General features: G+C 49.7%; 1 protein-coding gene and 2 long non-coding RNA genes across 8 annotated transcripts; 2 read left to right on the top strand and 1 right to left on the bottom strand.

Moving 5' to 3' along the window:
* Window positions 1-1,160: 1,160 nt before the first annotated feature.
* LOC114590805 (uncharacterized) lies at window positions 1,161-18,630 on the bottom strand. Of its 6 annotated transcripts, none has more exons than XM_028717312.2 (6): window positions 18,553-18,630; window positions 12,698-13,202; window positions 11,240-11,321; window positions 9,549-9,715; window positions 5,610-8,408; window positions 1,161-3,522 (listed from the first exon to the last, which is right to left on the bottom strand). In XM_028717312.2, the coding sequence occupies exons 2-6, from the start codon at window positions 13,116-13,118 to the stop codon at window positions 3,110-3,112; spliced, it is 3,882 nt and encodes a 1,293-aa protein (XP_028573145.2). In that variant the 5' UTR covers window positions 13,119-13,202; window positions 18,553-18,630; the 3' UTR covers window positions 1,161-3,109. The 6 variants fall into 6 exon arrangements, with proteins under 6 accessions (XP_028573145.2, XP_028573147.2, XP_028573148.2 ...); XM_028717314.2 differs by lacking the exon at window positions 18,553-18,630 and adding an exon at window positions 18,241-18,433 and having other exon boundaries at window positions 9,633-9,715; XM_028717315.2 differs by lacking the exon at window positions 18,553-18,630 and adding an exon at window positions 18,241-18,432 and having other exon boundaries at window positions 9,633-9,715; window positions 11,267-11,321.
* LOC144326944 (uncharacterized) lies at window positions 18,420-19,814 on the top strand. Its single transcript, XR_013391862.1, has 2 exons — window positions 18,420-18,494; window positions 19,218-19,814. It is a non-coding gene; the product is annotated as an uncharacterized LOC144326944 (long non-coding RNA).
* Window positions 19,815-19,966: 152 nt separating this feature from the next.
* On the top strand, window positions 19,967-20,756 carry LOC114592857 (uncharacterized). Its single transcript, XR_013391863.1, has 2 exons — window positions 19,967-20,363; window positions 20,425-20,756. It is a non-coding gene; the product is annotated as an uncharacterized LOC114592857 (long non-coding RNA).
* The last annotated feature ends 1,072 nt before the right edge of the window (window positions 20,757-21,828 follow it).

Here is a 21,828-nt window from a genome sequence, read left to right on the forward strand (position 1 = left end):
CACCCAAAAATTGGTTATTTTGGCAAGGTGTGTGCGCATCAGAAGTACTCCCAGAATAGTACACAGGAGGAGAGGGAGATGATTCTATCTGAACAGCTGGAAGAGTGATGTTGACTTCCACCAAATATTTCCTGAGTAAAACTTCAAGTTATAAAGCCTGAGGGTGCCACTTAAGTCATTGGGACTTAAAAGGTAAACATGCATCCCTTTACGTCATTTTGCTACAGCAAATCATTCTGTGAACTACAGCAGGAACAGTGCAGTGCAGGATTTGCTTTATAAATCCCATTGTTTTGTGGTAAAAACAAATAAGCAGCCAAACGCCTTGCCTGTCCCAGGCCTGGACTGTTACATTCTTTACCTTCCCAGTTATCAAGGTGCTGCTTCTCCATCACTCAACTTAGAAGAGTTAGAGATGGCACAGCAAGTAGCAGGCTCTTAAATAAAAGTCCTTTCAGTATGCAAACTGCAGCTGCACCTGTCAACCAAGCTTTAAGGTACAGGGGCTAGAGATGAATGTGTTGGTGTTGGCCACTGTGTGCAGACTGCATCTTTTAAAGCCCATCCATATCCTTTTGATGACATCATAGACGCAGCAGAACTGTGCCAGCAGCTTCTACTTTGTAGTTTTACTTGAGCACACAGAAGAACTGGCTAACCATCATTACCAACAACCAATTTTGTTGTTGTTACAATAGTAGAGCGCTCCATTAACAGAAGGAAGATGCCACCTGTCCCATGCTTCATAAGGGTAGGTGAAGAGTACAGAGCTAGCAGTTCAAATGGTTACCGGTAAATCTCTTATCCAGGCCTGAACTGGTACCTAATTTTGAAGCAATTTGCACCACCCATCATGCAGGACCCCAAACCACTGTCCAGTATATGCAAGTCTTAAATGTACACTGCAAATGTAGAATTTGGAGCTGGATACAGGATTCAGGCCTGACATGGAACCATGCATTGCAGTCATCTAAGGAACCAGTCTAGGCGCCAATATTAAGGTGAAATCTGCTAGGGAAAGAGTTTTAGGGAAGATGAAGAAAGCAATTCACCACAAGTGCAAAATTGTATTAGAACTGAAACCTATTTTGAGGAAATAAATATAGTACACCCTGAACCTATAAGCCCCCCCCCCATTTTGAAACATGGACACAACAGCGGAAACTCAAGTTCATCTTTATTTTAAGAAACTAAGAAAAATCTATCATAATTTATCACCAACAATGTGCTACATTACAAAAGCAGCCACACACATGCAAACTTCAGGAGGGGGGCGGGAAACCACACACCTTGTTACAGTTAATAAGGCTCCATTTCCAATGATATCACTACACAAAGCTACAGTTCCATCGAGTTTTAAGAGATACTCCCCAAACCCTGCATTCAAGGCACATGTAGCTGCATGGACAAGAGTTACCAAGAGGAAAACCATTTCTGAAGGCATGGAAGAGAAGGACCATATTGTCATGCAGATGATAGGTTTCACAGTTGGGCTACTTCCACCATAGCAATTTGTAATGCCTGGGCACTTTCAGCCCCACAAGCAAGGCAGGGCTAACCAACATGGACGCCTTGTCCCTACCTAGAAAACAATCTTCTCCATCTCATGTAACATTTTCCTAGCAGCACTAATCTCTCAAGGTAATTGACTCAAGAATCCTAAATTCTGCCATCTCCATTGTAGCAGGCAGAAATGGAGGAAAGTAACGCATCAAAGGCATTTTCTACCTTTGCACTGCTCAGGAGTTTCTCTAGCAAGTGGTCCTGTGCTACGTGCCCAAGTATGCGGAGGTGAAGGAGAATTTTTTTTATTCTTTAAATCCCTGTGATGGGACATTGTATCCCACAACTGGCATGTGGGGTACTGGCAGTAATTTTGTCCCACTTAATACCAGCAAATGCTAGGAGGCCTTTACTAGAAAAAAAGATGCAGTGTTTCATCGCCATTAAAGTCTGTTACAGCGGAGTCCCACAGTAAAAAGTGCCAGTTGCATTTGTCTATCATGAAAGAAAGGAAGTCCCTGGGCATGGCACAGCTATCCCTGCAAAGCACCATAGGAAACCTGCAGGTTGCTACTGTTGTGCCAATACTGAGACAGGATAGCACAGGCATTGGCATTGCAATCTTGTCCACTTCTCTATACTGCTGAACTTTGGGTTCAAGCTCCCAGGAAGAAGACACTCTGTACCAAACAATTCCCAAGCAGAACAATTCCCAAAGAGATTCTCATTATCCTTTCCCCTGGACAGGGTACAGATGTCTATGTTGACGGGCACTTAGATGGCAAACCACGTACCAGCACAAGCCCTCCCACCAAATACTTTGAAACTTGGGGCATGACCCGCTCCTGAGAAGTACAGAAATGGCTAAAGACAGAGCAGTTCCTCCTCACTTGTAGATGCTCCCCCCCCCCCTTATGTCATTGGAGGGGTAATTTCATGTGTTGCTCTTTCAGGGGAAAGAGGTAGAAACGCCTTTCTCCCAAGAGCAAGCAGTTTGCTTTAGAAGGGTTCCCTGTATCTGTAGTCAGCTATGAGAAATGAGGCATGTGAACACTTTCTGCCAACCTAGGAAAGGTCTGCCAGCTTTTGTAGCCATTAATTGCCAATAAATCCATGTGGAACTCCAAGGCCACATCAGTAGCTGTATCAGACAGTTGCTTATCTATGGCTGGGGGCAGCCCCCAGCCAAGTAAAGAAAGTATTGCTATGTCAACCAAAAGCAGAGGGGTGTGGTCCCCCCCCAGCACTTACCAGGCGAAGTTGCGCAGGACTATATCAAGTGTAGAAGCTGCCCCATATCACTGAAAACCCAAACAAAATGTCCAGTGAGCTAAAAGCAGCTCAAAAGTGAATTTGAACTTTCTGGCAAGTGGCAAAAACAGTGGCTAAGCTACGGTAAAAGCCAATAGAGCCATCATCTCAGATAGTGTTTCTCACTAGCTGCCCAAGAGATCAGGAGAATGGGAGGAGGAACACTCCCGCAGTTGGCTAACACTAGATTCTGAAGTCCCTACAGGAACGGCTGGATCGTACCTAAGGGGAAGGGTGTTGGGGGGAAACAAGTCAAAATGCCCAAGGGAAACTTTCCATTTCCAAGGAAACAAATTCAGTGGAAGGTCTCCACCTCCACCACAGTCCAGTCCCCGTGCGGGGATGACATGTCCTCTGGGGAGAAGCTCGTCACAGAAGTGATGCTGGCGCGCGATTCATCCAGAGGAGAGATCAGTTCGGTCCACTTGCCAATCTCTGCTTCGCTGCTCAGCGCCCCCTTCCCACCAGCTGCCCCGGAAGGAGCCTCCGCTGAGAAGAGCAGCGTCCGGCTGATCAGCTGCTGCACCATTGTGGCCTGGATGCTTCCTAGGTGAAGAGCCTGGTCTCGGGACGCAGCGCGCAAATGGCGGCTCCCGTCCTCTTCGTCCGGGCCGGGAGTCTCAGCGCCACTTTCCACTTCATAGATAGTGGAGAGGATCTCTGACGGACAGGGTCCCCAGGGGAAGGGCAGGCCAGCCCCATTGTCACCTACAAACAGGGCAAGGAGCTTGGGTTGGAAAGAGTGGCCCTCAGGGTGGGGTGGTGACGAACAAAGAGGAAGTAACAGACAAGAAGAACACAACAGGAGAGCAGGGGAAGAGAGCCTGGGTTTACTTCTTTCTTTTTAAAAAGAAAACCTGAGATGCTTCTCAGCCTGGCAAGAGCTGCCTTCAAAGGTTGCTGTTATCTATTGGCTGAACCCACCACCATTGCAATGCCTGGGCTGTGCAGAACCCTTTTGTTCAGATCCCCTACTTTGTCTCCCTCTAGTGTTGTCCCATCCAGATATGGGGCCAGCTTAATGGACATACAACAGCTGTAAGAACTGCATGGGGACCTGGCTAGGGTTGCCTTTTGGGATTCCCAAGCAACTCCCCATCCACTCATGGTCCCTGTCAGACACCCACTCCCGAGTTTGTCAAGATGATAGGTTGGGCAGGTGGGCAATTCTTAAGAACTTCATTGGCTTTATAAAACTTAAGCTAGTTCTTAAATCAGAGTTGTTTCTTCTCAACAGCATCTATACTTTCGGGAGTCCTGGTTGACCGTTTTACTTAAAAAGCCAACCAGCAGCAGAAAGATGTATCCATCAAGGAAGTTGTAGTTAAGTTGCCAGTCAGCTCTGCCATTCTTTTGACAAAACAGAACACCCAATCATTCTAACCGGGGACCCAAGTATCTTTCGGCATGTGACCTTGCTAGTCCAGTAGGATTTCAACGTATTTTGCTCCCCCTAGAATGGCAATTAGTTTGAACACTCCCCCATTTCACTACACCTATCGCTTCTAAAGAGATCAACCTATGCTCTTCCTACCACCCTACAGAAGGTCACAAGGTTAAGGTATCATATTCCAAGATTACAACAAAGCTGGTTTGCCTAGATCAGTTGCCTTAGCCAACTTCATAGGACTATAGTGGGGGGGGGGGGCGTCTCATGGACCATAGAATCCCCTGCTTGATGCTGGAATTTCTGAGCTAAAACATCTCCAGCAGAGGGATGCCTAGCTTCTGCTCAAAGACCTCCACCCCCCTAGATAATTGGGTTTGCTGCCTAACTGGTCCTTGCCATCAACAGGTTTCTCCTGTTACTTAAGCCTTAGGTCTAGTCCAGGCCTCTGCAGCAGCAGAGTGGGTTTTGCCCTCTTCCATGATATTCAGTCCCATTTCTAGAAAGCTCTCCTCCCTGCTAGCTGCATTAGAAGAGGCCTGTTCAAATTTCAATTCCTCTTATATTTGATAAGGTGAAACTCACTTTAGGGGAGCTGCTTGCAAGACTAGTCTGAAGATTACCATAAGTATAACCCCTCCCCACCAAATGCTCTGTAGAGCCTTTTTTTGGCAGGGCTTCATCCAGTTCGTGAGAGAGAAGCAAATGGTGATGGGATCCCATAAAGAAAAATAACCTTCAAGGCACAGGGAGGCTCCAAGGTCACTAGAAGCAACTACTAGGCTCAAGGACTGCTGATCAAAGCTAGGAAAGTGTATTGACCTTGATGGATTAAAATTCTACCCAGCTCTGCAAAATATTCCCATGATTCACTGCTGCCAATATGCCAGTCAGATTTGCCCCAGTTCATGTGCAAAACCAACCAAGGTTTCTGGGCTACTTGAGCAACTTTGAAAAATACGTGGACTGTCCTTGGCGAGATCTCGGAAGCCAAGCCACTTACAGCCGCGTTCAGTTAGGGCTCTCCGCTCTCTCCAAGCCCCCAACCCCCCCACCTCAAAACGGTAGGGAACAGATCTCCTGGAAAAACAAGACAGGCCAGATCAGATAGACAAAGTGATGCTTTATTCAACATATCAAGACTAAGAAGTTTACCCTTCTCAGAAAACACGCTAAAATACACACAGTTTCCCGCGAAGAAAAGGGGTTGTCGAGATGGGGGGGGGGGGAGAGGTATCAAACACAAAGAGACAAAAAAAGTATGCCTGTTTGGCTAGAAACACAGATGGAACAGGTGCACATGGAAGGAGAGGGACCGTCTTCCTTCCCTACAGGGTACTATTGCACATTGAGATACCACAGGTTGGCACTTTTGACACAGACAAGGCAGGTTTCCTCTATACGTTACCTGCAGCCAAGCTATAAGTGGCAGTGAAAGGCTGGGATGCCTCTTCCCCCTGCCCTCCAGGCGTCTTCTGGGGGGCTGGCGAGGCCTGCAAGGAGTGCTGCTCCCAATCCACGGGGGCCTTGCTGCCGGTCTCTTTGGGGAGCTGGTCCTTGCTGCCCTCTTCGCTCTCAAGGGAAGAGAGGCCAGGGCTCTTCCCACAGCTGTCGGTGGAGTGGAGGTGGAAGGCGCCAAAGACGTCGCAAGAGGCGGCAGAGTTGGTGGAGGCCGGGGTCTCGGTGCCAGCGTCGCCAGAGCCCGGCTCGTCAGACTCCTCCACGGAGTGGGGCAAGGACGGCTTGCCCGGGAAAGAAGTCGACAGGCACACGGCTGTTTTGGCGAAGCCCGGGTCCTTCAGGAGGTCAGCGTCCAGCTCGGCTTCCTCCTCGGAGGACACGGTGGGCTCAGTGGGCGGGTCGCCAAGGACTTCGTCAGCAGGCAGGGTCTCCGCCTCATCGTCTCCCTTCTCCATGTGGATGCCCAGGTCCAGCTCGCCAGGCAGGTCCTCCAGGGGGCTCAGGAGCTGGTGGCAGGTCTGCTCCAGTTTCTCCTCCGACTTGGACTCCACCCCGGAGCTACTGTCATAGTCCAGCAGTTCCTCGGGGGTGCTGGTCTCGCTGCTACTCTTGCCTGCCAAATCGGGTCCGCTTAAAGTGCTGGACTTTGAAGAGGAGCCTCCCCTTTCTGGGGACTGGCTTGTGGTCAGCACTGTGCTACTCAGCAGCAAGTCTGGGAGCTCAGGGAGCTGGGCAGGAGGCTCCTGCAGCAGCTCAAGGCTCTTCAGGGGCAGGGTCTGGGGTTTGTGCACCAACACCTGAGCCACACCGCTCGGAGAGAGCTCCCCTGAGAGATGGGGCCGGAAGCCTGGAGCTTCCCCTGCAGGAGCCTCCTCTCGGTTCAGGTTACCCACACACATTTCCAGGAGCACTGGATCATCACCACCACCATCATCATCATCCACAGGGCCTCCAATTACGGGATGTCCACCCAAACAACTGCACGGGTCGCTGTGGGCTACAGGAGGCTCTCCAGCAAATTCTGTGGGAAGCAAGCTTTCAGGGGTCTGGAGAGAGACTGGGGCCTGGTCCTGAACAAACTCGCCGATTACAGAAGGTTCTGCTGCATGCGGAGGCTCCAGGAGTTCATCTTCGGTATAAATGGCAGCTGCGTGTGGCTTCTCAGCCTGTGGAGAAGTGACCACTTCCTGTGTTACGTCACCACATTGAGCTGCAAGCTCTAGCGGGCTCCTCCTCAGCCTCTCAGTCTCTGCCTCCAGTGGGGCCCTGTCCACCTGCCGTTCCACCTCTGGGCTACAAGGCAGGCTTAGGACCTCATCCACTTCATGTTCGGTTGCCCAAGGCTCTGCCATAGTTTCCAGGGGAGGACCTGCCTGGCTGAACGAGGAGGGCTGCTCTGCTGTGAGGACAGACACCTCCGGTGCCTCTGCTGTCTGTGCCAGAGGTTTGGCAGTTTGGGCCTCTTCAAGCAACCCAAAATCTGGAACCAAGGACCCAGGAGAATGAAATCCTTCTACACAGCTTGGCATGGGGACATCTTCCCCAGTGGACACCTGGGTGCCAGGTGACGAGAGGTGGCTTATGCCTTCACAAGGCTCTTCCGCCTCAAGCAGTAAGTGCGGCTGCTCAACAGCCACTGGAACATCAAGGCGCGGAAAGACTTGCTCCTCTAAGTACTCAGAGTCTGTGCCTGCCTGCCTAGTCTGGGAAGATTCCAGCGTTGAAGTTTGGGAAGCAAGCCCCGAATCAACAGGAAGGGATGGTTCATAAGCGCAATCTGTCTGCAAGCCCAGTATTTCGTCACCAGGGACGTTCAGGACCTCAGAGGCGGCCAAATCATGTATCTCGTCGTGATTCACGTCTTGCGGAGGCAGAGAGACCCGAGGTGCCTCGAGGACTGCTGGATGCGTCTCGGTGGGAGAGGAAGAGACCGTCCCATCTTGTGGGCTAGATGAAGCCAGAGGCGCCACAAGGACTGCTGGATGCATCTCAGTAGGAGAGGAAGAGTCCTTCACATCATCTGGAGTGGACAAAGCCAAAGGTGTCACAAGGACCGCTGGATGCATCTCGGTGGGAGAGGAAGAGACCGTCACATCTTGTTGATCAAGCGAGGACAGGGGTGCCTCAAGAGCGGCTGGAGTTAGCACTTTCATGCTGGGATATGCAGCCCAGTCTTCCCCTTCCAAGCCCCCTGGCTCCAACTGCTCAGTTGCCACGGCTTCCACCCTGCAGGTCTCAGACACTGCCTCTTGGGAGTCTAGCAAGGAAACAGTCTCTACCTCTGCTGCATGGTCTAATTGTTCTATGGGCCCTGCCTCCTCTATGGAGATGCTTTCTGCTTCACCGGTGCCCACCATGGCATGCCCTGCCTTGGCCTTCTGGACCTTCTTTGCGGAGGGGGCCTGCTCTTGGCTAGGAAGGGCATCTTTCTTGGGGAGCTTCTTGCCTGGACTGCCCCCGGCAGGAGAAGCCTTGGAAGCAGAGGCAGCAGCTCTTTGTGGCGTGGGCGGATGCGAAGTCCCACCAGCCGCCTTGGCAGGAGTTCTGGGCTTAGCGGACTCAGAGAACTTCTTCGACGAAAGCTTGGTATTCGGAAGGGCGGCCGCATTCCTTTGCCCGAGGTTTTGCTCGGACTGAGATTTGGAGCTTGGGAGTTTGGGGTGCCTGGAGGGGGCAGGCGGCATCTTCACAGCAGGGTTTGATCTTGAAGGCTTGGCCTTTGAGGTCGGGACAGCTCTGGAAGCATCTGGAATGAGAAATAGTATTTTAAGTCCATTGCAGCGATGGCCAAAGTTGAGTCTCTCGCAACGTGCGTCAGCGCATGCTGGGAGATTTAAACAGCCGAAGGTCTGATTCTCATGGCAGCTGCAATTCTGCTCCAAAGCCATAAACATTTACCCATTTTATACCTGCCACCTGGTTTCAAACCAAACAACATAAAAGCCACAGTACCATCACTAGGAATGCTTCACTATGCACCACCCCCTACCCTAAAGGAATCTCCACCTGCTGCATCCCTTGCCTTATGGAGCCAGAATTTGGGTCACCTCAAACCCCCTTTGAAATAAGGCACCATTAGCTATAGTTTAATGCAGATATGCAATGCAGGATTCCCCAACCTGGTGCCCATCTGATGTTGAACTGCAACTCCCACCATGCTGGATCACTGGTCGTGCTGCCTAGTGCCAATGGGAGTTGAAATGCAACAACCTCTGGAGGGCACCAGGTTGAGGAAGGCTGGTGGAATGTATAGTCCCCGAACTAAGGTGGCAGCTCTCACTCTCAGAAAGCCCCTAAAATCTCACTTCTGCTATGAACCCACTAGGTGGGCTTCAGCAAGCAGCTTTCAGCTGGAGGCATGCAACATGGAAATGCCAACCTATCTTCAGAGGTTTGAAACTAGATACTGTTATGCGGGTTTCTTGACGTATAGAAGTGCTATATAAATGTCTCAATTTCCAGAGGGGCAGCTGTGTTAGTCTATGCAGCAAAAGTGATGACACCTTAAAGACATTTCATAGGACTTGCCCCATGACTAGAAAGCACAGGTCTGAGCAGTTTCCCCTCTTTAGCTTGGAATAGGAACAAATAGCAATCTGAAGAAAACCTGATTGCTGTTTGCACCGACTAAGCGCTAAAGAGGGGCTTTCCCCGGGTTAACAAAGCAAGATAAGGGGAAGTGTGGAAAAGCCCATAGACTTGAGCCCACTTCATGAGATGCATGTATGCTGTGTACTCTTGTGAAGATTTCCTCATTTCCTTGTTACCCCCCAACTATACCTGTCCAAGATTCCACAGAAAGTGGAACTTTTCCCTTTCTGCATTATGCTGTGGAAGGCTCAGCCTTCCCATAAGCCACATAGGACCTACGTATCTTCACATATACCTCTTGGTGTAGCCGGACTGCTTTTCTGCTGCACTACTACAGCTTGACCAGCAGCTGGCACTGCCTGCTTAGGTTTCCCCACACCTTTGCCGTTGGCTGCGGTGCTATTGGCTGGTGGTCTGTTTAGGGCTGATGCAGTTGAATTCTTGGTCCCTGGCAACCAAGTTCTGAAACAGAAAGCAACAAGATTATGCAGGGGAGAGAGACTGTAGCTCAAGCCTTTCCAACACACAGAGGCCATTGGTGCCAGCATGCTGGTGCGTTGGCACAAATGCTAGCACTTCCAAGTCTCTGGCAATTAGCTGCAACCAGAGTGGCAAGGTTATCCTTGACAAATGCCAGCCGTCAAGAGAAGAGAAGTGTTCCAGTGAGAAAGCTATAAAAAATAGATTTAAAAAAATCAGATCACTTCCTCCGTTCTAGCCGCTCCTTGGGCTTCAGATCCTCAAAGCAAGTGGGGCGGGAGAGGAAACATAAAATTAGCCGTGCTTCCCATTCCTCCACTTGTTTACAACATGCAAATCAGAGCCCTGGGGAAACGCAGAACCTTCCTGGAGAATATCCCCACCCCCGACCCTCCGGGCCTTGCCTCCAGTCATTTCCAAGATTAAAAGAGGAAATGCATAAAAGCAAATTAAAAGTAGGTAAATGTACCTCTACAACTGCTATTTCTCTGCCCACTGCTTTCTTTTTGGTACACCGTACAGGTTGCCCCAAAGGGGCAAAATTCGGCCTGTAGATTTGCCTTAAGAGGACCACTCATTTCTCAAGAGGTGGCTGAGTGAAGATGATTAAACCGAGTCCTTTTTTTGTAAAGTGTGGCACATCACCAAAACTGGTATTTACTCTAGGCAGGGCGGCCTCTGCAGTACTTGCCAGCACAGTTCAAAAGACTGCTTCAGGAACCATCGCTTTTAGCAGAGAACTGCCCGCTCCAATGTGCAGTGGGGGAAGCACTGTACACAAGGTGATTGTGGGCCACATTTTCCTGAATCAGAATGGAAACTACACTTCGGTTGAGTTGGTTCAGGCACTGCACTGTTGCTAAGTGCACCCTATCAGTCTGTTCAGAGACTGCAGAGGCAGGACTCGCAGCAGATCCACAAAAACAGTACATGGGGTCATCTATGGGATGCATCGTTAAGTGGGAGGTGCACGGTTTTTGTCGTTGCTATGATGGTGTTCAAGAAGCTGGCAGCCCACCCCCCGCCAATCACTCATCACATTACAGACCCAGATCCCACTGTCCTCTGCACCTCTGTTCTCTGACTTCCTTCTCACGGAAGCAGGGCTGCATCTACTCACTAGGACACAAGTCCTTTGGGCCCTTCAATGTTGCTGAACTACAACTCCCATCAGGCCCAGCGAGCATGGCCAACAGTCAGGGATGATGGGAGTTGTAGTTCAGCAACGTCCAGAGGGCCAAAGGTTCCCCACTCCTGCACTAGGATGACAAACAGCCACTGTGGTGCCCGTGGACAGTGCTGGACTCAGGTCAGTCACCCTCTTAGCCTGACCTGCCTCCTAGGACTGCTCCTGGGACAGAAGTAAATGCTTTGCACATACTGTATTAGGTACCATACCCAGCATCTCCAGGCAGGGCTGGTAAAGATCCCTCCCTGCGACCCTGAACTGATGCTGCCAGTCAGTGTTGGCAATGCTGAGGTGAATGGATCAGTGGTCTGACTCACAGCTCCCTGTGCTCCTCCGTTCCATACCTGGGGGGCTTTGTCTGTTCGGGTTTCTTGACTTTCGTGGAAGTTGCCTTTGGTGCTACAGAAAGAGCAAAGAAGATACTTGCCTTAAGTAAACAGCTGATTAAAGCACAGAACAAACAATCAGAAGACCCTAGCTGGATAAGCATGAAAGAGCTATCAAGTCGCCAGCAGAACAGGGAAGGGTCCTGGAACCTCATTTCTCTACCAGGTTTGAGTACATGGTGAGTGGTTATCACAGCCAGGCCTGTGCACATATTTGCAAGGTATACAAGTGGAAACCTAGAAAAACAAATTACTTTTGTTTTAGGTGGTTTTAGGTGGGGGGCAGGGAGGAAGGACCCTTCAGTTAGCCACATAGTTCCATGTTGTTCCCAAAATTTGGCCCAATTTGGGGAGGGAGGGTAAATGGGAAGTTAGCATTGAGTTAAGCTGTGTTTGAGAGAACCTGGCCCAGATCACAGCCTTCTCTAGACCAGTGTTTCCCAACCGGTGTTCCGTGGCACACTAGTGTGCCGCGAGACGTTGCCTGGTGTGCCGCGAGATGTTGCCTGGAGGGAGGCGGGCGAGTCGGGCGGCGAGAGGCGGGGCGGCGGCGGCGAGGAGAGGCCGCCCAGCGCGGGGCTCTCGCCGTCTGCCTGCCTGGCTGCCTGCGTGGCACTGACGTCACAGGGCTGTAACGTGCCCCACATAGGCACACGCGGGGCAGCGAGCGAGCTCCCTCCCACATCCCATCGCCGCTCGCTTCGGCCAGCCTACTGGGCTGTCGCAGGCGGAAGGCCTGCGCATGCGCGAGGTTTTCGCGCCTTCGGGATTCCCTTCACGCCTTCCTCCTCCCGGGTCCTTGAGAGCGCGGGAAGCGGCAGCGCGAGACCGGCGTTGAGCCTGGTAGGTATTGCGCTTGCCAAGGCAGTCATTTGGGAAATGAAAACTTGCAAAGCAAGCAACCAGTTCAATCTGAAGTACGTGTATGCTTAATATCCTGTATCTGAAACCTGTTCTGCCCCCTCCCCCACACTTGGTGCCATTTTCATCTACACATGCAGCAGAGTAAGTTGACCCAGAATAGTACCAATTCAGATGGCAGATGGGAGAATGACAGTGCTGAATGCTTTCCCATGTAGAACAGTCCCTGCAAATAAAAACCTAGCATATTTGGAAGAGGGATGCTAGCCTAACCATTACCTTCTATGCTGTTACTATTTTTTTATTTTTTTTTACATAAGTAAAAAGTGACCTTTCCCCATCTGGCATGGTGGTGTGCCTCGAGATTTTTTTCATGAAACAAGTGTGCCTTTGCCCAAAAAAGGTTGGGAAACACTGCTCTAGACAAGCATGTCTAGGAACAAACCTCAGAGGTGCCATGCAATGTCTTAAGGGGCTTAGCACAGCTTTAATAACCCCCTGCTGAAGAGTTAGGCTGGCAATCCATACCTGAAGCCGTCACCTGCGTTTCCACTTTTGTGGGTTTCTGCTGCACCTCCTTCTCCTGACCGATCCTTTCTGAAGTCTTTGGCCCGCTGGGTCTGTCCCCCATGACCTTTTTCACTGCCCCCTTAGCAGACAAGTTGGTGGCAGCACTGGCCTTGGCCACTGGCTGCTTCGTCTGCAACACGGGCGGCTTCCTGGCTGCTCCATTGCTGAGCATTCTGGGGGCGCCGCAAGGAACTGTAGGAGGACGACTTGTAGGGGCTCCTGGCTGCTTCCTGCCAGAGACTTGCCCTGGAGCCCGAGGGCTCCTGCTGGGTGTTTGCTTTGCTGCAGGTGGACAGGCAGCCCGGGCTCCTTTACTGGCCGTTGCCACGCCATTCAGCCGTGGAGCTGGGTCTCCGCCAGCAGCGCCATTGTCATCCATCTTCGCACCGACTGACACTGGGCAGGCTGTCCGTATCTCTCTGAACCGCTAGGCCAGGTGCAGGGCTCCGTTTTCACCTGCGACCTGAAAAAGAGGACCACCAACACTTTGTGTGGAACCCCACCCCAATGAAGCTCTGCGGGGATTGTGTGTAGTATTGCAGATGACTCTCACATCCCGTTGGTTCAGCAAGCTGAACCTAGCTGCTTCGGATGCAAAAAGCCAGCATTGACTATATACACAAAAGCATTCATATGCGGCCATCTAGTCACATGAAGCGATCTGCAGCTTGTTGCCAAAAGCTTTCAGAGAGGTGGATTCTACGTTGGTGGACTGCAAAGAAAAGCATGAAAATCCACGCAGTACAAAACTAATTTTCTAGGGATGCCAAAGTCATAGTGGCAGCTGCCTTATGTTGGAGTCTTACTGGTAAGTCAGATCAGTCAAGCAACAGTTGCGTTGCTAGGATCCACCTTAGAGTCACAAGGCCAATGTTGTGTTGTTCATTAGATTGGCCCTATTTCTGCCACTGTGCAGTCCCCTTTGTAGAGCAAAGTGACAAATCAGGAACATTGACGCCCAGAGAGCAGCATTTGCCCATGGCTGGCAACTATTTTAGCTGTCTACTTTGCAACAAGGGTTCCGTCACTCCCAGCAAAAAAAGAAAAGAAAAAAATGTGTCCCATCAAAACCACAGAGCACTCAAGCTTGGGGGATGTGGTGAGAAAGAAAACCAAATCCACCAGCAGAAGGAGAACCTGATATTCCTCACCATGCTCTGCTCCCTATGCCTTCCCAAAAGCAGCTAGCAGGGACAGGCCAAGACAGGGTATAACTTGAAAGGAGGACTCTTCCCAGATCAAGGCATCCAATGGACCATCAAGGCATTTAAAAGATCACTACAAAATTTACAACCACTACTGTAGCTGAAATTTATATTCAACAATAAATCCTACGCCGCAAAACCAAGGCAGCTCAGAGCCATACTATTAGAAAATTAGATCTCCTATCGAAGCCCTTTTCAGAATGACCAAAGAGAGGAAGTTATTTTAAACATGTCTTAGCTTTGGAGGGTGGGTTGTTGTTTTTTTAAGGGATTTGTTGAAGACAGTTCAATTCCTGCCTCTAAACTGAGGAGAGACTCAAAACTTTACAGGGAAAGTTGAAGTGCCTCTGAGACAAGGTGAACAGTAAAACGGAAGATGCAAATTTGTTTCAGAAAATGCCTCGCACTTACACACACTTGCTTGGAGCCTATTTAAAATGCAAGGTTTATCCACATTGATTATCCAGGATTGGCACGTAGCATACAAAAGAGCTGAAGGCCTTATGCAACTGCCATGCACTGAATCTTGGGTTGATTTGACGAGAGCAGCCTCCGCCAACAAATCAGCCCCTGCCAGCACAGAACGCTGGCTGAAGCCGAAAGCAACTGGAGGGTGCCAGGTCGGGAGAGCTCCCCTTATGAGAACCTTGGGTGCACCTGATGCAGTTTGCACAGCAGGTTTGGGACCAATCAAGCCTTGTTGCCAGTGGTAATTTTGCACCTGAGCAGAAGTGTGATGAGCTGTGGCTGCAGAGGCCACAATACATGATAGCACTCCTCTCCAGGGGAGAGGGCAGAAGACAAGGGGAGGGCTGCCAAGCCACGTGGTCCAACGTTGACACTACCAATGATCTATTTTCCTGTGCAGGAAGTGAAAGACTAACTGGCCCTTGGCAGCCTCTGCACAGTCTTCCCAGGCAATAAGTGTCATAGAATACTTTGCCCGCTGCCCATGAACTGACAGAGCTGACTTAGGTAGATAGGTCTCAAGTCACCCACTGACATAGAGAGGCTCTTCCACCTATATCCTAGGGCACCCAATGGTCCACCAGCAGATCACATTACTTTCTGCCCACTCTAGAGAAGGCATATGCAGAAAGCTTCAGTGACTGCCGACAGCTATTAGATCCTGAAGGCAGTTCCCAGGGTCATTTCCATTCTGCACAAGGCAATGAGGGGGCTATGGGTAGAGTCTTCACCCATATTTGCTTATTCAGCTGGTTGTTTTAAAGCCCTAACTGAACATCCAGGACATTTAGCCACCCCTATGCTGAAAAGAATGGTTAACTTTTAACCCATTGTTTGATGTGGGAGAGAAAGATGCACAAACAGCACCATATTTGCAAAAAAGCACATTTGTTCAATGCAACAAGAATGAACTTTATGGGACCAACCCCTTAAGTCACACTTGACACAACACCTCTCCATGTAAATAACCTTCCCAGTCAATATCAGCTATTGCCAAACAGTTCTGATAGGAAACTTTTGCCCTCCCACCCTGTTATTATCTTAAGAGGTCCTTTTGTTTTAATACTGTACTTTGGTTTCTCCTGACCTTCTTGTCTCCTGCATGGTCAAGTTTCAGTTTCACTTTCTCCTTGCTAAAAGTGTGTACCCTCCAAATTCCCTTATACAGTATATGCATATACTGCATATGCCGTTCCTTGGAGTATCACAGAAGCTAGCCATTTAACTTTTAAGTCATAACCAGCCTCCAATTTTTATTTTCCATATTGTTTTGTTAATGAATACAACTTGACATTTTAAAACCCAGCAGAGCTAAGTGTTGTTCGAGCTACAGTTGAACTCTTTGAAATCTCTCTTACACACACCCTGCCCCAAATTGTATTTACACTCTTCCCCCACCCTTCTACTGCCCACCATCAGTACCTTTCAATTGTCTCAAATATCTTGTTTGGTTGTTTATAACCCACCGCAACATCCTGGCATGTTTATAATTCTGTATCACCCAAAGCTGCAAAGCATATGTTTCAGTCCACATCTGAGCCCAAGGCAGGCCCATGGGAAAACCTGCTTCTTTTCTAGCCCTTGAATGCTGCTGCACATTCTCCCAAACTTTCCAGCTACATTAGACACTCAACGCTCCCTCCTCTGCTCTTTCCTTGAAGCCATAAGAAGTGCAAGGGAGCTGCAGCCCCTCCACCCCTGCCCCCAAAGCAAGAGAGTTAGATCACTCCAACAGTCACCCATTCACTTTTGTTTTTTTGTTTGTTCCAATTATTGTCTCAGGAGGAAGAGCTCTGCTAGCAAGCCTATAATTTCTCTTCTGGTTTTGGAGATGGCCATTACGTTCCCCAGCTACAACCTTGCCGAATCGCTTTAATTACACAAAGTTAAGTACCAGGGAGATCAATCTAGAAGCATCAGTGTGTAAAGACACAGTTACACCTGCTTAGCTACCCCAATCCATTATCTTCCCCCCAACACAATCATCCATGACTTCTGCTTCCTGTTAGGTTAGGTAGGTGATTAGATTAGCAGACATCTCTCCCATTTAAAAACTCACCTGATTTGATGCATACTCCCCAAACTTATTTCCATCTTATAATTGAAGTACTTTACCTCACCAGTGATTTTCCTTATCCCTCAGTGTTCATGCACTGCCCTTCCTTTGCACACTTCTGTAGCAACATCCTTTCACTAGCAAATGGTCCATACACCTTGCCCTAAAGGGTTTCATTCATTCATCTCAATCCCAAAAAGGCTTTGTCTTTCCTCTAGAGCGGGGTCAGCAAGCTTTCATCAAGGGGCTAGTCCACTGTCCCTTAGACCTTGCGGGGGACCGGACTATATTGTGGAAAAAATGAACACATTCCTATGCCCCACAAATAACCCAGAGATGCATTTTAAATAAAAGCACACATTCTACTCACGTAAAAACACACTGATTCCCAGACCATCCGCAGCCTGGATTTAGAAGGCGATTGGGCCGGATCCAGCCCCCGGACCTTAGTTTGCCTACCCATGCTCTAGACTAGCCCATTTCTGCATATCTCAGCCATCCATCTAAAAGCCGCTAGCTCACCTGGATTCCCCCACCCCCATTTTTTTACTTTATTTCCTGTGGGATTTTTCCTGGAAGGGTAGCCTCTTTCCTAGAGAAGAGCTAATTGGGGGCGGGGGGGGGAGAGGCTTTTTCTGTTGAGTACAAAGCCTTAATACAAACTTTCTCTCCATTTTAGAGACAGGCTCCTTTACACGTATACTGTGATGGAGGGGGAGAAAGGAACCCCTTTGTCCACTGTCAACTACATGGGACCCTATGAAAGGTGAGATAGTTGACATTTGTTCTTCCAGTAACCAGCTGAGAGAGATTTGGTTCAGTTTGCCTTTCCTGCAAAAAAGGCAGCCTCAATTTCCTTTTATCTTTTAAACGGATTCATCCAGCAATACCAGGGAAAGCCTATTCACTCTCACAAAGAAGCACAGGGTGGGGCTGTGTGTTCATACGAGATGGTAGCTCATCACCACTGCAAATCCCTCCCTTAACAAAGGAAAGGGCCTGCAGATCTTAGGAATTGGTCCCTCCTGGTTTCATGCGAGACTTTTTAGGGATGGGAGCCACTTCCCCCTGTGGCCCCTGACATTATGGAGGCTTTGTGTATTTTGTTTGTTTATATATAATATAAACCTCGCTTTTCGGTACCGACGCTTTCAATGCACTTGTAGCCTTAGCTCGCTTCAATCAGCTTGCTGGAAAAAAAACCCTTTCACATCACGCCTTTTTTTAAAAAGAAAAAATGCCCTGCTTACTGCACCCAGAGAAAGTGCAACAAGAAGAATAGCCACCAACGGGTACAGCAAATGCAGTGTGTAGCTCCCCTCTCCGAGGGTGACGAGTTGGTCGGAGAGGGAGAGCGGACGGGGCTAACAGGCTAACACAGCAGATTCTGCCCCGAAGGCTTCACAAAGCCCGGAGAAGAGCCTGGGATCCAGCTCCCAGTCTTCCCTTTGGCCGGGAGGATCCATTCAAAAACTGCCCAGCCTAACAAAAAAGCCAACACCCCGCCCCGCCCCTCCAGATCAGGGCTGTTCGCTCGGTCCGCTTTGCACCTGCCGGCGCCATGTGCACCGGAGCCCCACGCGCCCCCCCCCAATAAGCTGACCCCCAGCACGTGGGAAACCGGGGGAAGAGAAGAGAAGCAACCCGCCCTGCCCAGCCGTGGGGGGAGAGGAGAGCCGCCCAGACCCTCTCCGCTCCGCGCGCAGTTCCCAAAGCTCCGGCCAGGGGCCGCCCGCCGCCGGAACTCCCGGCGCCCCCTCGACGGCTGTTACCTCGCTCGCTCGCTCGCGGCGCGCCGGGAAGCCGAGCCAACCGTCCCTCGGCGCTCCAGCAAGCGAAGGAGCCCTGGGGGGCTTTTGTCTCCGTGCAGGGGATGCTGCCGGCCGGCCTGGGCGTCGCTGCTGCTGGTGCTGCTGCCGGCGGCGGCGGCGCCTGCCCTGGGCGTGTGTGGCCGGAGGGCGCGGAGGAAGGCGGAGTGGAGGAGGAGGAGGAGGCGGCGGCGGCAGCAGCGCCAGAGACGCACAAAGTAGGCATGGGGAAAGGGGCGGGGCGGGAGGGAGAGCAGAAATGCCCCTCTCAATTACCTGGACAGCCAATGGCAGCGCCGGTTGGGGTTTGGAAGGGATGATGTCACTCTCGCGGGGAGAGGCTGGCGCTGCGCGGATCAATTGTGTCTTCGGCTGCGCCGCCGGCAGCTATTATGGCCCCCGCCCCGCCCCCGCCCATGTGGCAGCTGGTTAATAGTAATTCAGCCGCGGGGGGGGGGGAGCGTTAACCCTCCGCCTGCTGGAGCGCTGATAGCGAGCCTGCTACTGTCAGAAGAGGACACACGGGGCAGGTTCACACGTGCGCGGATATACCCCCCTTCTGACCTGAACGTGTGAACTGGTTTTACTGAAAAGAGTTGTTCGAGCAGGGGCCGACCCGGGTTGCAGGACCCTGCCTGGGTCAAAGGGGCCCTTATGTGGGCCCTCCTGGCAGACCGGGCTGGCCCACCCTCCCCATCCCCAAGCAGGCTCACTGTCTGGCAGTGGTACTGACAGGAGCACCAGCCAGGCCTGCACAGCTTTACTTGCCTGCGGTTGCCCTTTCCCGTTTCCGCACCATGAGGATATTCGGCAGGGCCACAGTCTCCCCATCCATTATCTGTACTGTAGCCCTCTGAAACAAGAATTTGTTCCGGTTCATCAGACAGTGATCTCATCCAAAAGATTTGCCTCAGGCGTTCTAAAAACTATAATATCCACAGAATGAAGAGACAGAATTGGAAAGGCTGCAATGATCTACTACAGGACAGACCCAGAAGAAAAAGCAACTGAACACAGCATTTTGTCAAAGGAACCAGCCCAAACTGTTCCTTTAAAAAAAGCCCAACAATTTTGGGGGTTTCCTCAACAACTTTTGGGGTGTCCTGGTTTTTACTTTTTGAAGCTGCAAACAATGCCTTCCTAGTGTCTGCATAGGACAAATAAGCAAGGACCCACAGTTAAGAATAAATGGGCACAATGCTTACATATTTTTTTTAAGGCAGCATAAGCTAGTGGGAAGATATTTCATTTTCTCAGGACACACTGCTGCCAACCTGAAAGTCACCAGCATTTAACAGCAGCAAAAACTTTTACGAGGACTCCAGTGTGAAATTGCTGGATTAGAATTTATGAGTACAGTAAGTTTAATCCTATGTATTCAGATCAGGAATTTCTGTCTCATGATCTCTTGTCTTTTATGACCTTTTGGCCCAGTTGTTCACAATTGTTTTCTCTATAGCCATGCAATATATGTTTGATGAACTGGGCTCTAGTCCACCAAGTCTTATGCTGCAATAAATTGGAGACTCTTCAAGGTGCCACAAGTCTTTCTGGTTGTTGTTTTTTGCTTTGCTTTGCTTTGCTTTGCTTTGCTTTGCTTTGCTTTGCTTTGCTTTGCTTTGCTTTGCTTTGCTTTGCTTTGCTTTGCTTTGCTTTGCTTTGCTTTTAATCAACATGTCATCAGCCTATGTGCTTTGTGGCAGCAGAGTCCAAGTGGCTTACACACCCTGCTATATTTTCCATCATGCTACTTCTGAGGGCTGCTTTCCAAAATCAGCTGAAAACAAAACACTTAATATAGCACTATATTATCTAGCACTGCCCAACCCCCATGTCTAGCATTTTCTTTCATGTTTGCTCAGACCTGCAACTTGCCTTAGGGCCTTCTTCGCAGCGTGCATCCTGATGGTGGACAAACTAATTTGGATTGTATTTGCAGGCTGCAGCTCCTGAGTTAGATGCTGCATGGTGTGATGTTGAAGTTATCTCCATCCTTCCTTAGCCAACAAGGAGTAGTGAGGATTATTATGGGAAGAGTTGTCCTGGCCTTCAGAGTGAAAACTTGCTTCTGGCAGCTAATTCCAGAGGTGGGTGCTTCTTGCTTGCCTCTGATCTCCTCTGTGTTTTTTAATTTTTTGTTTACTTTAGGAGTGAAAATGCTGAATCTCAATACTAGGGGAAGAGCAGGGCTAGGCCAAATCATTTTGCTGCCTCAGGCAAAGGGCAAAATAGTGCCCCCTCTCCTTCCCACGTACAGAATTCAACAGGACTGGAGATGAACCTGAGTTCCTCAACACTCCTAATGGCTGTGTGTATTGGCTCTTTCGGCATCCAGAATTTCTCCTTCACTGTCAGCTGTGCTCATTGATCACCACCACCCTGAAGTCCCTTCATTAGTCCCCCAGAACTTAGCCTGGATCAGAGTTGTCTTACGTAATAATTGTTTAATTTTATAAAAACCAAACAAAGATTTCCATATATCCATGTATCTGCAAAATATAAAACCGCTGAACCTTTTCATTTTAATACATAGATCTCTTTAAAATAAAGCCCACTATTCATTAGATGAATTGGGAGAAACAGCAGAGGAGGAGAAGAACTGGAAAGCACTTTGCACAATGAAAATAGCTCTAATATGATTATTTAAGAAAAATCACAACAATAATAATGGATAAGGAGAGAGACATTCATCACATATGGCTGCTATACCGGGTTAATTCTTTATAGGCCATATGGAGGTTCCACCACCCCACCCTAACCAGCCACCAGGGCCCGAATCAGAGATTTCTGCATTCGCCAGGAAGTTGCACATGTGCTGCTGTGCTTAAAAATACACACATCCATTCCCCCCAGCGACATGGTTAGTGCTCCTCCAGTCCTGCTGGCTCTAATTTTTGTGTGGAGAAGAGGGACACTGGACTCAATCCATCACCTTCTCTGCCTCCCCTCCAACCCCCCTCTTCAAGGATCAGCATAGATAGAGCTGGCAATGTGTTCAGCTGTACACTCTTAAGCAGGCTAACCCTAATCAGATCATTTCACTCCTACTCCAGCCATTAAGATCAATGAACAGCAACCTCTTTCCACTCACAAATTGAAGTCTTTAATGAGCCAAAAAGCTTTGAGATTGAGATGAGGGACGGTAATAACACTCGGAATTGTTGATTACTGTTTTGAGTACTGATTTGCAACTGTCCCAAATCCCACAATTTATTTTATGTGTTTTCATCTTGGGAAAAGGTGGTGTAGATTATATAGTGCAGTCCAGTGAAGCGGCTGTTGCAGACTTAAGCGCTCTCTCTTGTGTTTGCTAAGTTGCATAGCGTTAAGAGTTTTGGAGGAGGTAGGCTGTATGCCGAGGCCCTTCTAACCCCAGCAAGTGTTGAAATCTAATCAAGGATTCTAATTCCTGGAAAAGCTAGGCTAGCTTCCTGGTGAGGTGACAGACTAGGTACTGGGCTACCGATGGAACGGAAGTGGCTCAGCACCAGAGGGCAAAAGGGTGGGCCTCCTCCCTCCGCTGGCTGGAAGTTAGAGAGACGAGGGTCAGAG

This window comes from Podarcis muralis, chromosome 2 (genome assembly GCF_964188315.1).
Source record: "Podarcis muralis chromosome 2, rPodMur119.hap1.1, whole genome shotgun sequence".
Taxonomy (NCBI): domain Eukaryota; kingdom Metazoa; phylum Chordata; class Lepidosauria; order Squamata; family Lacertidae; genus Podarcis; species Podarcis muralis.

Bases quoted from the DNA above. Each gene is read 5' to 3' on its own strand.
- LOC114590805 (XM_028717312.2), bottom strand. From the start codon at position 13,118: ATGGATGACAATGGCGCTGCTGGCGGAGACCCAGCTCCACGGCTGAAT. The intron at 11,322-12,697 runs GTATGGATTGCC...CTCTTTCTGTAG, and splicing joins AACGCAGGTGACGGCTTCAG to CACCAAAGGCAACTTCCACG. The intron at 3,523-5,609 runs GTAACGTATAGA...CCCTGTTTGTAG, and splicing joins CACTTATAGCTTGGCTGCAG to GTGACAATGGGGCTGGCCTG.